Source organism: Clarias gariepinus, chromosome 4 (assembly GCF_024256425.1).
Source record: "Clarias gariepinus isolate MV-2021 ecotype Netherlands chromosome 4, CGAR_prim_01v2, whole genome shotgun sequence".
Taxonomy (NCBI): Eukaryota; Metazoa; Chordata; class Actinopteri; order Siluriformes; family Clariidae; genus Clarias; species Clarias gariepinus.
The window spans coordinates 19,228,693-19,242,011 of NC_071103.1; the positions used below are offsets into that span (position 1 = coordinate 19,228,693).

At 40.3% G+C, this 13,319-nt stretch overlaps 1 protein-coding gene across 4 annotated transcripts in view; it reads left to right on the plus strand.

The window, feature by feature from the left end:
* The window catches only part of myh14 (myosin, heavy chain 14, non-muscle), a 30,720-nt gene that overhangs the window by 9,382 nt on the left and 8,019 nt on the right, over nt 1–13,319 (plus strand). For 3 of the 4 annotated variants that reach the window (XM_053493929.1, XM_053493930.1, XM_053493931.1), the window contains exons 6-35: nt 283–400; nt 618–665; nt 2,014–2,106; nt 2,226–2,289; nt 2,437–2,535; nt 2,621–2,764; nt 3,502–3,716; nt 3,814–3,966; nt 4,108–4,281; nt 4,404–4,577; nt 4,698–4,812; nt 5,033–5,104; nt 5,829–6,043; nt 6,352–6,473; nt 6,689–6,758; nt 7,672–7,832; nt 7,983–8,091; nt 8,516–8,647; nt 9,166–9,372; nt 9,447–9,584; nt 9,834–9,957; nt 10,117–10,288; nt 10,386–10,598; nt 10,706–10,850; nt 10,979–11,185; nt 11,371–11,475; nt 11,589–11,741; nt 11,863–12,111; nt 12,231–12,443; nt 12,583–12,795. In XM_053493929.1, the coding sequence (XP_053349904.1) occupies nt 283–400; nt 618–665; nt 2,014–2,106; nt 2,226–2,289; nt 2,437–2,535; nt 2,621–2,764; nt 3,502–3,716; nt 3,814–3,966; nt 4,108–4,281; nt 4,404–4,577; nt 4,698–4,812; nt 5,033–5,104; nt 5,829–6,043; nt 6,352–6,473; nt 6,689–6,758; nt 7,672–7,832; nt 7,983–8,091; nt 8,516–8,647; nt 9,166–9,372; nt 9,447–9,584; nt 9,834–9,957; nt 10,117–10,288; nt 10,386–10,598; nt 10,706–10,850; nt 10,979–11,185; nt 11,371–11,475; nt 11,589–11,741; nt 11,863–12,111; nt 12,231–12,443; nt 12,583–12,795 (4,417 nt within the window). The remainder of the gene's footprint in view (nt 1–282; nt 401–617; nt 666–2,013; nt 2,107–2,225; nt 2,290–2,436; nt 2,536–2,620; nt 2,765–3,501; nt 3,717–3,813; nt 3,967–4,107; nt 4,282–4,403; nt 4,578–4,697; nt 4,813–5,032; nt 5,105–5,828; nt 6,044–6,351; nt 6,474–6,688; nt 6,759–7,671; nt 7,833–7,982; nt 8,092–8,515; nt 8,648–9,165; nt 9,373–9,446; nt 9,585–9,833; nt 9,958–10,116; nt 10,289–10,385; nt 10,599–10,705; nt 10,851–10,978; nt 11,186–11,370; nt 11,476–11,588; nt 11,742–11,862; nt 12,112–12,230; nt 12,444–12,582; nt 12,796–13,319) is intronic. The other variant, XM_053493932.1, reaches the window with a different exon arrangement.

The window sequence follows — 13,319 nt, forward strand, 5'->3', positions numbered from 1 at the left end:
GAGTTCTTCCCCCTGCAGCTGCCTTTAAAAGAAACTGATCTTTGACTTTGGCTTATATTATAAAGTGACCTAGTTCTTCCTGCTAGTTGTGTTCTCAACTGTTAGTGTTTTTGGTGTTGCACATGTCAGTGAGAGTGTCAACCTAAAGACCATTTATTTTTTTGCCACTGTTTAGTTTCTTTAGCTCCACAGCATTTTTATTTTCACTTTTTATTAGACTTAGACTGCATGTGTTTATTTAAATGTGGTCATGTGTGTGTGTGTGTGTGTGTGTGTGTTTAGAGGGGAGTCCGGAGCAGGAAAGACAGAGAATACTAAGAAAGTGATTCAGTACCTGGCCCATGTGGCATCATCTCACAAAAGTGGCACTCTTGGCCGTAGCAAGGACAGCACTCTGCAGGTGAGTACAGAATGATAACATGGGACATCAGCAAACATTCCTAATGGGAATTTTACCTTGTTTCATGCTCTCCCTATTGCACTAAAAGCAACCCATGCATCTCAGTATGGTATTTTAATGTTTATCCTTTACTCCTTTAGCTCATCTTTTCTTTTCTCATGCCTACTTTTATCTTGTCCTCTTCATCTCCTTTTCATTTTACTGCTTCATGCTTAAGGTGGATGGTACACGTTCTCTGGGTCGTGGCAGTAGTACTGTAAACAGGGTAAGTTGGTCATGATCTTAGGACTCATAACATACCCTATGATTCATATCACACTGCTTTTATCTAGTGTGTGCACAAAATGAAAGGTGCACTAGATCATGTCAACCTCAAGGCCAGATTTAGTGCCATAACCAGGATAATTTCCTACATTAATATAAGGCAGTTATAACGTATAACTTTCTCTATCTCTTTAGTGCAGCACTGTAGTTTCACCACTTGCCTGACATTTTTAAACTGTAATTTGCACTCCTAAAGTAAAAAAAAAAGTGTGTCACCCGAATTAACTGGAGAATACTGTAACTGTGTGCAATCATAGCCAGTAAAATGATCCTACTACTTAACCATAATCCAGCTGAGGCAGAGTAAATTAATCAAATATTGAAATTATGTTTTCATTTGCCGTTTGGTCTATTTCTTTGATAGTGTAAAATCTGCTCACATTGCTGCGTATTTCTGTGCTGTTGCAGGTTAAAATACAGCCAGCTGTGTTCAAAGGTTAGGCTGTATTGTAACATCTTGCAACATGCCCTTTTCTAGGCGTCTAGTCCATCATATTTAGTTTGAGTTGTGACATGATTATATCCATTTTGTAGCAATCACTTAAAATTCACACACTTATGTCCACTAAGGAAGAAAGGTATTTGGTGGTGTACATTCTTGTGGTTTTCAAATATCTTGTCATAAATCTAATCTATAGTGTACAAACCTTGTCATAATAACTACATTGTGCACTTTTTGAATGTGGGTTTTCCTTGTTTTATGTCTTTATATGTTCCTTTATACACATCTTTAGCCTTTTTTTAATGTTTTTTTTCCTGTTATATTTTTTCCCTGTGTTTCTCCTGCATTCCATCCCTTCCTTTATTGCTGTGCTCTAACAGAGTGTGCAGTATGTGAGTATGGCCTGACTCTGGAGATGGCAATGATTTGGTTTCTTGTGCTGCTTTGCTGTTCTCCTGTAGGGGGCACTGTAGCCTCAGTAGAGCTTAGCAGGGACACTAGTGGTGTCCAGCCTCAGTCATTTTCTTCATCTTTCAACCATAGGATGCTTAAGTGGTTGATCCCCCCCCTAAAAAAATCCCTCAAAATGCACATGTCTGAAGACTGAGGTTGTCCATCCTTTATTGCAGGCATTTATAATAGTTGTTTTCCATTTTAGTAGCTGACTGTAAATACATGGCTAAAATGTATGTAGTGCTTTGCAATGGCTGGCTGCTCCCTCTTGCTTGTTTTCTGTTTATTCTGAACCTTTTACATGCTGGAGCTTCGTAAAGTAACACTGTTGCAGAACAAGTGTTTTTTTCTTTTCTTTTTAAGTTATTGATACATTCCTATTTGTGTCCTCTAGGGGGAGCTAGAGAGACAGTTACTGCAGGCCAACCCTATCCTAGAGGCCTTTGGCAATGCCAAGACTGTCAAAAATGACAATTCTTCCAGATTTGTAAGACTCTTTTATCTACTTTTCTTTGTAGACATGCAAATATGTTACATGCTATATCAATCCCATGCATGCTGTGTTTTAGAATTCACATTTAAATGTATTTTTCTCTGTTATTTCAGGGTAAATTTATCCGTATTAATTTTGATGTGGCTGGATACATAGTTGGTGCCAACATTGAGACTTGTATCCTTTAATTATTGTAATTATTACAGAATTTCAAACTATTTATTATATTTGTTCACTTTGCTTCGCTATGATCTTGATTTGTTATCTCTCTTCAACATTCAATCATTTACATGTGTGTATGCCCTTAACCAGTGTGTTTGTCAGACCTCTTGGAGAAATCACGAGCCATCCGGCAGGCCAAAGATGAGAGAACCTTCCACATTTTCTACCAGCTACTTTGTGGAGCCTCTGAGACCATGAGAAGTAAGAACACACAGGTGCACATAGTCAAACTTACTCTCTTTCAGTCAACCTAATTTTTGTAAACTTTATTCTTCTGTATTTGTAGCCGAGCTGCTCCTGGGAAGTGCAGATCAGTATCGCTTCCTGTGTGGAGGTTCTGTTCCTGTTCCAGGTCAGAGTGACGCTGAAAACTTCACTCAGACCATGGACTCCATGAGCATCATGGGTTTTACACATGAGGAGTGCACATGTAAGAATTAGAAATTTGTCCAAGAACCCATGTAAATAGAAATATTACTGACTGAAAAAAAATGGATAGGTAAATATATATTGTACGGGATTCTACGCACAGGTGGCACACAGACACGAGGCGAGGTCTTACAGAAAACTCTTCCGCCCTTAGTGCCGCTGCTCGCCTATGCTCTCGAGCTACACTCCTCGCCTTGGTTTTATAGCGTGGGAAAAGCCGAAGATCCATTAACAATGATATTTCACCAGTCGTGCTTTTTTTCAGAAGCCCTGCCCCTTCGTTCCCCTATTTAATGAGGCTACATAGTGAGCGAGGAGTGACAACAGATAGAGGCGCACACCCATAACTCTTGCATGCTGTGATAAGATAGATAGATAGATAGATAGATAGATAGATAGATAGATAGATAGATAGATAGATAGCAAATTGTGCTGTTGTCTTGATAAATTTAACGGAGAGGAAAAAGAAAAGCAGGGAGGGCACATCTATTTATAGCTACAGTAACACAAGTGAGAACAGAACCTAACCTCTACTGACTTTTCACAAGCTTAAATGAAACTATAAATACATAAAACGTCCATGATACAAGCATAATAATACATTTTAAATGTTATATTATTTTTTATATTATTTAGTATTAGCTCCACTTTGCCCAACCATCTTGTCATGGATAAATTTCATATAATAACATAAAAATAACAATTTCCTGCTGTCTAATTTCTAATTTTGCCTTGTAGCCATGTTGAAGGTGATTTCTGCCGTACTGCAGTTCGGTAACATCACCTTTCAGAAGGAGAAGAACTCGGACCAGGCATCTATGCCTGACGATACAGCTGCACAGAAACTGTGCCACCTGCTGGGAATCAGTGTGCTGGAGTTCAGTCGAGCAATCCTCACTCCCCGCATCAAAGTGAGCCGCGAATATGTGCAGAAGGCACAGACCAAGGAGCAGGTGCGTGTGTGATGGTGTACGTGTGTTGGTTGCTTTGATGGTCTAATGTTTGGTCTGATGGATTTTTATATTTCTATATGTTTTTGGGTGTGTTCAGGCAGACTTTGCGGTAGAGGCTCTGGCAAAGGCCACCTATGAGCGCCTCTTTCGCTGGCTAGTGCATCGCATCAACCGAGCTCTTGACCGCAGACAGAGACAAGGAGCCTCCTTTATTGGCATTCTGGACATTGCGGGTTTCGAGATCTTTCAGGTAAGACTCCTGGTGAGGTGAAAAAAACAGACACTAAAATAAGTCATTGACATCTGTTTCCATATGGAAAGCTGAAATATTGAGCTCTTCTGTACACTCATCATTTCCCCTTTATCTTATGTCCTCTCATATTGTCTACAGCTAAACTCCTTTGAGCAGTTGTGCATAAACTACACTAATGAAAAGCTGCAACAGCTGTTTAACCACACAATGTTTGTGCTGGAGCAAGAGGAGTACCAGCGTGAAGGCATTGAGTGGAACTTCATCGACTTTGGTCTTGACCTGCAGCCCTGCATTGACCTTATCGAAAGACCGGTCTGTGTTTGCTTGTGTGTGTGTTTGCATGTGTTTGTGTGATTATATGAGAGCATAAAGCCAAAAATACAGTAATGATTCAGATCACAAGTTTATATGCTCATCCCTGTTCTTCTACACAGGCCCATCCTCCCGGTGTCTTAGCACTGTTGGATGAAGAATGTTGGTTTCCACGTGCAACAGATCGGTCATTTGTGGATAAACTGTCTGCTGAGCAAGGCTCACATCCCAAGTTTTTCAGGCCACGGCAGCTCCGTGAAGAGGCAGATTTCTCTATAATCCACTATGCTGGCAAGGTGTGACCTTGATCTGTCTTTACCACCTTTCCCCCTTGTGCTCAGTGGAGAGTAAAATCAGAACTAAATTCTATTTTTTTTTTCAGTCCGTTTTTCTTTTTTTTCTTTTTTTACTTTCAGGTGAACTACAAGGCTGACGATTGGTTAGTGAAGAACATGGATCCTCTAAATGATAATGTAGCATCACTTCTACACCAGTCATCTGACCACTTCATATCAGAGCTCTGGAGAGAGGGTGAGTTTCACAGTAATAGTGAAGCTGATACAAACCTGCGCTGTAACGATGCCACTAATAAACGAATGCCACTAATAAACTAATTCCACATTTATTTTAGCACACTCGTATATTAATATTGTCTCTCTTTATGTCTTCCCCTTCACCTCCTGTTCTTTCCCACTTTGTCTCTACACTTTTGTTCTTCTCTCCTCTCTCATTTCTTTATTCTCTCCCTCAGATATTCAAACACTTCCTCGTGTCTACTTTTTTGACTCCTATGCTTCCCTCCAGACAAATGGCTCTGACGGCAGTAGGTTTATCCTCCCAATTGTCAGCGTCAACACTTTTTACTAAATTTACTTCTCGCTCATTTTACTTCTTCTGTCCATTTAGCGGTGCATCATCTTTCATTATTATAATTTTTTTCTTTTTTCTTCTTTATTTTCTCTGTGTGTGACCATGATGTCTGAACAATCATACTGTAGTGTTATACACACTGGTTTTGTTTGGAGATACCACTTAAGTGTGTATGATTGCATCTAGTTTATGTTTTTGTAGAGTCTTTCATGCTCTTTAGTTTTTGTAGATATGCAGAATAATTATTGAAATTCTAAATTACTAATCAAAATTCTAAAATGCAATGTATTTACATTATTACAGTAGCTTGAGTACTATGTAAGCATGCCATTTATCAGTTAAACAGCCAAAAGTTCATCCCAGTAACCACATGTTGCAGTACAGTAATTCATTATCAGACAACTAAATGAATGTACTGTCTTCCTTTTGTTTGCTTGTTTTAATTTACTAGTCTTGCTGCTCTATCTAGATTTGCATGCTGCTTAAATGGACATACTGTCCTTTCTTAATGTTTTACTGATAAAAGTAATGCAAGCACCTTTGGCTTATTTGTCTATGAATTATGCTGATTTATTTTATTTATTTTTATTTATTTTTTGCATTGCAAGAAAACTATATTACTTCCCAGTTTAATTTTCTGTCTTATTAAATATCAACCTGTTATTTGTCCCACGTAGTGGAGAGAATTGTGGGATTGGACCAAGTATCATCTGGGGGTCTGGCCGAGAGCAGTGGCCCAGTGACTTTTGGAGCAGCTGGGCTGAAGACGAAGAAGGGAATGTTCCGGACTGTTGGACAACTGTACAAAGAGTCACTGACCAAACTGATGGCCACACTGCGCAACACCAACCCCAACTTCCTGCGCTGCATCATCCCCAACCATGAGAAGCGGGTGGGAGAGATTTTTTAAAATGTTTAATTGAGTATTGGTTATGAGTATAGTATCATTTGTACAAATATATTTTAACATAACATTTGCAAACTTTACACTTATGGTGATGTGATTTAATTTCCCTTTTCTTATTACTTATACTACACCTGTTCAATTCTTGTGTCTGATTGGTCATAAAATCATGAAATATTTGCTTAACATATATATTATATATATGTAAAGAAATTTACATTTGAAACATTAAATCTCACTCTCTGACTTTCTCCCTTTCTTTCTCTCTTTTCCTCTCTCCCTCTTTCTCTTTTAAGGCGGGCAAGTTGACCCCTCACCTGGTCTTGGATCAGCTTAGATGTAATGGAGTGCTGGAGGGAATCAGAATCTGCAGACAAGGCTTCCCCAACCGTATCCCCTTCCAAGAGTTCAGACAAAGGTCTGTTTGTGTTTCTGTGCTTGACTGTCTACTTACTGGCTCAGCCGCTTTGATTTTCCTCAGACTCAGTCCTGCTCATGTTCTCTCTTTGTTTTTACAAAATTTATTTTTATCATTTGATGTAATAACAGTGACCAATTTTGATTAAATGTAATGCTCTAGTAAAAACTATGTATGTAATTATGTAATCTGCTCATCTTGCTGATTTCTGATAGGTATGAGATTCTGACTCCCAATGCTATACCTCGTACCTTCATGGATGGAAAGCAGGCTTCTGAGCTTATGGTGAGTGCTAGTGATAATATACACCTTTAGTGCAGATTTCCTCAGCATAACGGAATAATGTCAATTTAAGTTTGTGTTTATGTCCTGCATAAGACTGGTTGAATGTTCATGAAGTTAAATGGACATTTCTTTGTGTGGGTAGATTATGCACTCCCTGAGCACCCTGAGGTACACCTACTCATTTATTATTTAACTAAGATTTTTACACAAAACTGTCTTAACTGTTTCTGTCAGCCAGGAACAGAAAGCTGAACCTCACCAAAATTAGACAGTTGAATACTGGAAAAGCCCTGCTGTAATGAACCTCAATTTCTTGGTAGGTCTGAATTTGGCACAAACAGCACGACTCCATGGACCCAACCTACCCTGTGTTAACAGTCCAGGATGGTGGACATGGTGTGTAAGGGTGTGGGAAATGTTTTTTGGCACACTTTGGGCCCATTAATACCAATTAATCATTGCTTGAATGCCATTTCCTATTTGAATACTGTTGTTGACCACGTGCCATAATTTTCCCACCTTCAAATGGCTACTTCCTGCAAGATAATGTACAATTTAAATGAGCAAAAATCATCTCAGTCTGGTTTCCTGAACATGACAACAATTTTCTTCAATGACTTTCCAAGTCACCTGATCTGAATCAAATGGAACACCAAGGGGTGTGGTATGGGGTGGAATTTCAACATGAAAGTGCACTTGAAAAGTCAGTAGGAATTGCATGATGCAATAATGTCAACATGGATGCAGAACCTTCATTGAATGTTTTCAGCATCTTATCGAATCTATGCCATGGAAATTAAGGTTGTTTTGAGGTTAAAGGGCGACTGTGTAATTACTTTACTTTATTACATAACTTGTAGTGCAGTAGTGCAACATAGTGTGCGTTTGTTTTGTGTTGTGTAACTGTGTTCAGATCAGGGCTCTGGAGCTGGATGGGAATTTGTTCCGAGTGGGGCAGAGTAAAGTGTTTTTCCGAGCCGGAGTGTTGGCACATCTAGAGGAGGAGCGAGATCTGAAAATCACTGACACCATCATCCGTTTCCAAAGTGCTGCACGTGGATACCTTTCCAGAAGGTGTGTTTCTGGGTTTGTTGTATAATTATGAAAAAAAAGAAATGTTAAACTCTTGGGAGTATTTACAGCCTTGCATCATGAAAATATTAAGAGTTTTATTTGGCATATTTTATTTGGACTAATACATAAAATTCTTAATTCATCTTTTAGAGCTTTCCAGAAGAAGCAACAGCAGCTAAGTGCTCTGCGAGTGATGCAGAGAAACTGTGCTGCCTACCTGAAGCTACGCAACTGGCAGTGGTGGAGACTTTTCACCAAGGTAATAACTAGCACGGTTTTGTGATCACTGCATCATTTTTGATTATCTGATTTAGTGAATCTTTGACCCAAATGAGGATGGATTCCCTGTTGAGTCTGGTTCCTCTCAAGTTTCTTTCCTATTGCCATCCCAGAGAGTTTTTCCTTGCCACTATCGCCGTTGCCCTTGGCTTGCTTATCAGGGACAATTAGATCACTATGCTCTATACACATTTTACCTTTCTCCGACACATTTCAATAATCTTCTTTTTTTAATATTGTGAAGCTGCTTTGAGACAATGACCATTGTTAAAAGCGCTATATATAAATAAATAAATTGAAATTGGATCACCTATCCAATCTTCCTTATAGACTGTTTATCCAGATTAAGTCCTTAATTGTAAATTATTAATTACATAGGCCTTTTACATTTTGTCACTGCCCAGGTGAAGCCGCTGCTGCAGGTGACTCGTCAGGATGAGGAAATTCAGGCTCGAGAGGCACAGCTTCAGAAAGCCAAAGATAACCTGAGCAAAGTGGAGCATGACTATGTAGAACTGGAGAGGAAACACCAACAGGTACATCACTGTCTCTTTCACTCCTCTTGCTTTTTTTTCTCTGTGTCCCACTTGCTGCAGTGATGACAACTACAGCTTAATTTAGGATGAATTAGGACAATATTCAGGGTTATGGGTATTGAGTTTGAGATTGAGGGTATCTTTATTCATTATTAAGACTAAACATTTTGAGTCAACCATAGACTAACTAAGGTTTATAAAGTTTTTGAAATACTTATTATTTATTATGATGTTTTTATTTATTGTTTTTCTATGCTCTTATCTTGTGTTTGCATGTGAATTTGTATGATGTGCCTACTGTACAGTATATACTGTGCAAATGATAAACTTGACTATAGCCAGTTTTGATATAGGTATATATGTGTTTTAAGTAATGATCTGGAATACTTTGTTGGGTCCACATCCAGACCATTCTAGTTGATGACCCATGATCTACATGTTGAATCACTGCTCAGACAGTAATGTCACATTGTTACAGCCTTGGTTTTACTTCATTTCATCTGTCTATCACCTGTCAGCTGTTGGAAGAGAAGGCAGTCCTCACAGACCAGCTTCAGGCAGAGGCAGAGTTGTTTGCTGAAGCTGAAGAGATGAGAGCACGACTGGCCAGTCGTAAGCAGGAGCTTGAGGAAGTTCTTGGGGAACTTGAGGGCCGATTAGAGGAAGAGGAAGAGAGGGGTTCACAGCTAGTCAATGAGAAAAAACGAATGCAACAACATGTACAGGTGTGTAAACAGTTGTTTTGTATTGGTATGAAGACCAGTTTATAATGTATATCTAATAATTTCTCTTTTTTTAGGATTTAGAAGAGCAGCTGGAGGAGGAGGAAGGGGCAAGGCAGCGGCTCCTGCTGGAGAAAGTTACTCTAGAAACAAAAGTGAAAAGTCTAGAGAATGAGACAATGACTGCAGGAGAGCAGAGAGACAGACTAAACAAGGTATTTGAACTAACTAATCAACACATTTTTAGAAATTAGAGTTTCTATGTCGTCAGGCTCTGATTAAAGGTGCAGTTTGTCAGTCTGTGCTGATGCCACACTACCCAATGCATCATGCTGCAAACATGTATATAAATATACAAAATATACAAATACAGTCAGGATAAGGAGTTGTGTGTTACCTAATTTTTTTAAGACGTTTAAGATGCACTGACTTCTCTAACTGTCTCTGTCACCATCTCTTATCAGGAGAAAAAGCAGTTGGAGGAAAGGCTGAATGAAGTGGCTGACCAGCTGACTGAGGAGGAAGAGAAAGTGAAGAGTCTGAACAAGCTCAAGAACAAGCAGGAAGCTGTTATTGCTGACCTGGAAGGTAACAGTCGTTGTTTATTAACATCCCTTAAACTACGAATACCATAAATACAGATTCCCAATTTTTTATTATTTGGATTGATAGATTTTTTGAGAGTGTGTATATATATATATATATATATATATATATAATTGCCTACTTACACACCTTCAATCTTAGAGCGCCTGAAGAGGGAAGAGCAGGGTCGGCTTGAGCAGGAGAAATGGAAGAGGCGCATGGAGGGTGAGGCAGCTGAGGCCCAAGAGCAGCTCTCTGAAATGGGTCTGCTTGTTACAGAGCTCCGAGGCAGCCTGGCTAACAGAGAGAAAGAAATAACCACACTACAGACACGGTATGCACACATGAATACACACACACTACCTGCACACATAGGCTGCTGACCCCATTGTTTGCAAATCATTTACTTTGTGTGTTTGTGGGTGCGTTAGGTTGGAGGAGGAGGGTGCTCGACGTGCAGAGGCACAGCGAGCTCTTAGGGAGGCCACGTCCCAAGTATCTGAGCTGAAAGAAGAGGTGGAAAATGAACGAGGGATGAGAGAGAGGGCTGAGAAGCAAAGGAGAGATCTCGGTGAGGAGTTAGAGGCTCTGAGGACAGAACTGGAGGACACATTGGACACCACTGCTGCCCAGCAAGAGCTCAGGTGTGTGCATGCGTGCACTAAGGTGCTGGATGTGTGTGTCCATTTATAACCAGAAAATGATCAGCCACATTAGCAAAAATATTGAAAATAGTGCCACATGTGTGTAGATCTCGGCGTGAGGCTGAGTTGGGGGAACTCCAGAGACTAGTTGAAGAGGACACACGGCGTCATGAAGCCCAGCTCTCAGAGATGCGACTCAAACACAGTGCGGCCATCGAATCCCTACAGGAGCAGCTGGACAACGCCAAGCGAGTGAGTGTGTGCTTCTCAGTTCTGTAAATAACCTATAAGATCAACACTGTTATTGAAGGAGCTTACTTTTATGCACATACAATATGATTTTGTGCGTGTGCTGTGCTGTAATTGCTGTGTGTCATCAGTCACGTCAGTCTCTGGAGAAGGCGAAAGCTGTACTGGAGGAGGAGCGTGGGAACCTGACAGCTGAGATAAAGACCCTTCAGGGGGGCAAGATGGAGAGTGAGAGAGCAAGGAAGAGAGCTGAAGGGCAGCTGCAAGAGCTTACAGCCCGCTTGGCCCAGGCTGAGAGAGAAAGGGAGGAGAGGGAGGACAGACTCCACAAACTTCAGGTATTGAGAAGGAGACAGTTAAAATATGCTTCTTATGTTTGTTGCTCTGGAATAGGCTCAATAACATTGTTTAGATGGATAGATATTGTAGAACATCTATATACTTGTCTTATACTTGAAACTTGGGGATATTTAGATGGTTACAGTGTATATCTGTTTGTCTCTCCTGAACAATTTTATTTTAGTTGGAGATTGACTCTCTGTCCAGCTCTCTGTCTGCATCTGATTCCAAGTCCCATCGTTTGAGCAAAGAGGTCAGCAGCCTGGAGAGTCAACTACATGATGCTCAGGTAAGTTATGTGTGATGCTGCCTGACTCTCACTTTATATATGGACAATGAGAAGACTACTGAAGAGTTGCACAAAATGAGTAAATGAGTGCATGTGTGTGTTTGGTGCCGCAGGAGCTGCTGCAGGATGAGACACGCCAGAAGCTGGCACTTGGATCCCGTGTGCGAGCTCTTGAAGATGAGAAAGCAGCTTTGACAGAGAGGGTGGAAGAAGAGGAAGGAAAAACCAGAGAACTCACACGTCAGATCCAGACTTACACACAACAGGTGTGTATTTACGCACATGTAGAATTACACATTCTCTTTTATTTCATTTGTGTATGCTTGTTTTATTGGCTGTTTTTCTCCTTTCAAACACATTTTTTCATTCCTTCTTTCTTGTGCTTAGCTTGCTGAGCTGAAGAGGCAATCCGAAGAACTGAATGCAGCAGTGGAAGCAGGAGAAGAGAGCAAGAGAAAATTACAGAGGGAGCTAGATAACGCCATGCAAAGAGAGAGAGCTAAAGAAGAGGAGAGGGAGCGAGTGGAGCGCCAGAAGGAGCGCCTGCGAGAGGAAATAGAAGACATGACAATTGCCTTGCAAAGAGAAAGACAGAACTGCACTGCTCTGGAGAAGAGACAGAAGAAATTTGATCAGGTTATAGCTGAATGGATTGATGAATAAATTGATGGATGGATAGTTAGATGACAAACAATCTGCCATTAGTGATAACCCTAACATCATACCTTGCTTTGTTGCACCTGTGACTTTTGTAGTGTCTAGCAGAGGAGAAAGCAGTGAGTGCACGACTGGCCGAAGAGCGAGACCGAGCAGAAGCTGAGAGCCGGGAGAAAGAGACTCGCTTCCTCTCTTTATCTCGAGCTTTACAGGAAGTGTCAGAACAGCGTGATGAGCTTGAAAGAACAAATAAGCAGCTTCGTCTCGATATGGAGCAGCTTGTTAATGCCCAAGATGATGTGGGAAAAAATGTATGGCTTACACATGCAAATACAAAACTCACATTTTTTTTAACAAAGTCTCAGTTTAGTTGCATTCGCACCCTCTGAGTACAATACTTGAATTAAAAAAAGCTATTGCCCCTATTCCTGTGATCTTCCTGTGTGTCAGGTGCATGAACTGGAGCGTTCTCGGCATGCTCTAGAGGTCGAGTCACAGTCACTTAAAGAGCAGACACAAGAGCTAGAAGAGGAGTTGGCTGAGGCAGAGAACTCGCGTCTCCGGTTAGAGGTCACTCTGCAGGCACTCCGAGCCCAGTTTGAGCGCGAGATCAGTGCCAAAGAAGAAAAAGGAGAAGAAAAGAGACGGGCCCTTAACAAGCAGGTACTGTATCTTGCTGTAAAAAAGTTGATGCAGTAATGGCCAGAGACAACACGATCACAGATTTAAACATATAATTACAGCATATTATAGTTGTAAATAGTTGGAGTTTAATGAGAATGAAAATGAGTCTGAATGAGAATGAAAATGAGAATGAAAGGATTTCATCACTTGATCTTAATGCAAAAGGTTTAAAGAGAATTTTGTCAGGGACCAGCAGACATATTCATTAGAATGTAACAACTTTTTTAAATAGTCTTGTCTTCATTTTTTTTCTGATGAGACAATGGTTTGGGATGATGATTACGATGCTGAACACTTTCCAGCCATATGTTCCTAAGTGTCCATGCCTTCTGGATAGATAAGCTTTTGGGTTTAGGTGGATAATAAGTTGATTTTGTAATTTTGAAATGATAGACTGTGACATGAAAGAGAATCTGTCACACAGCTTGGCGTTGTTGTACATTTAGTACCGCAGAACAGAAATGTACTATATGTGTTGAAGCTAACTTATAAATAACTGATAT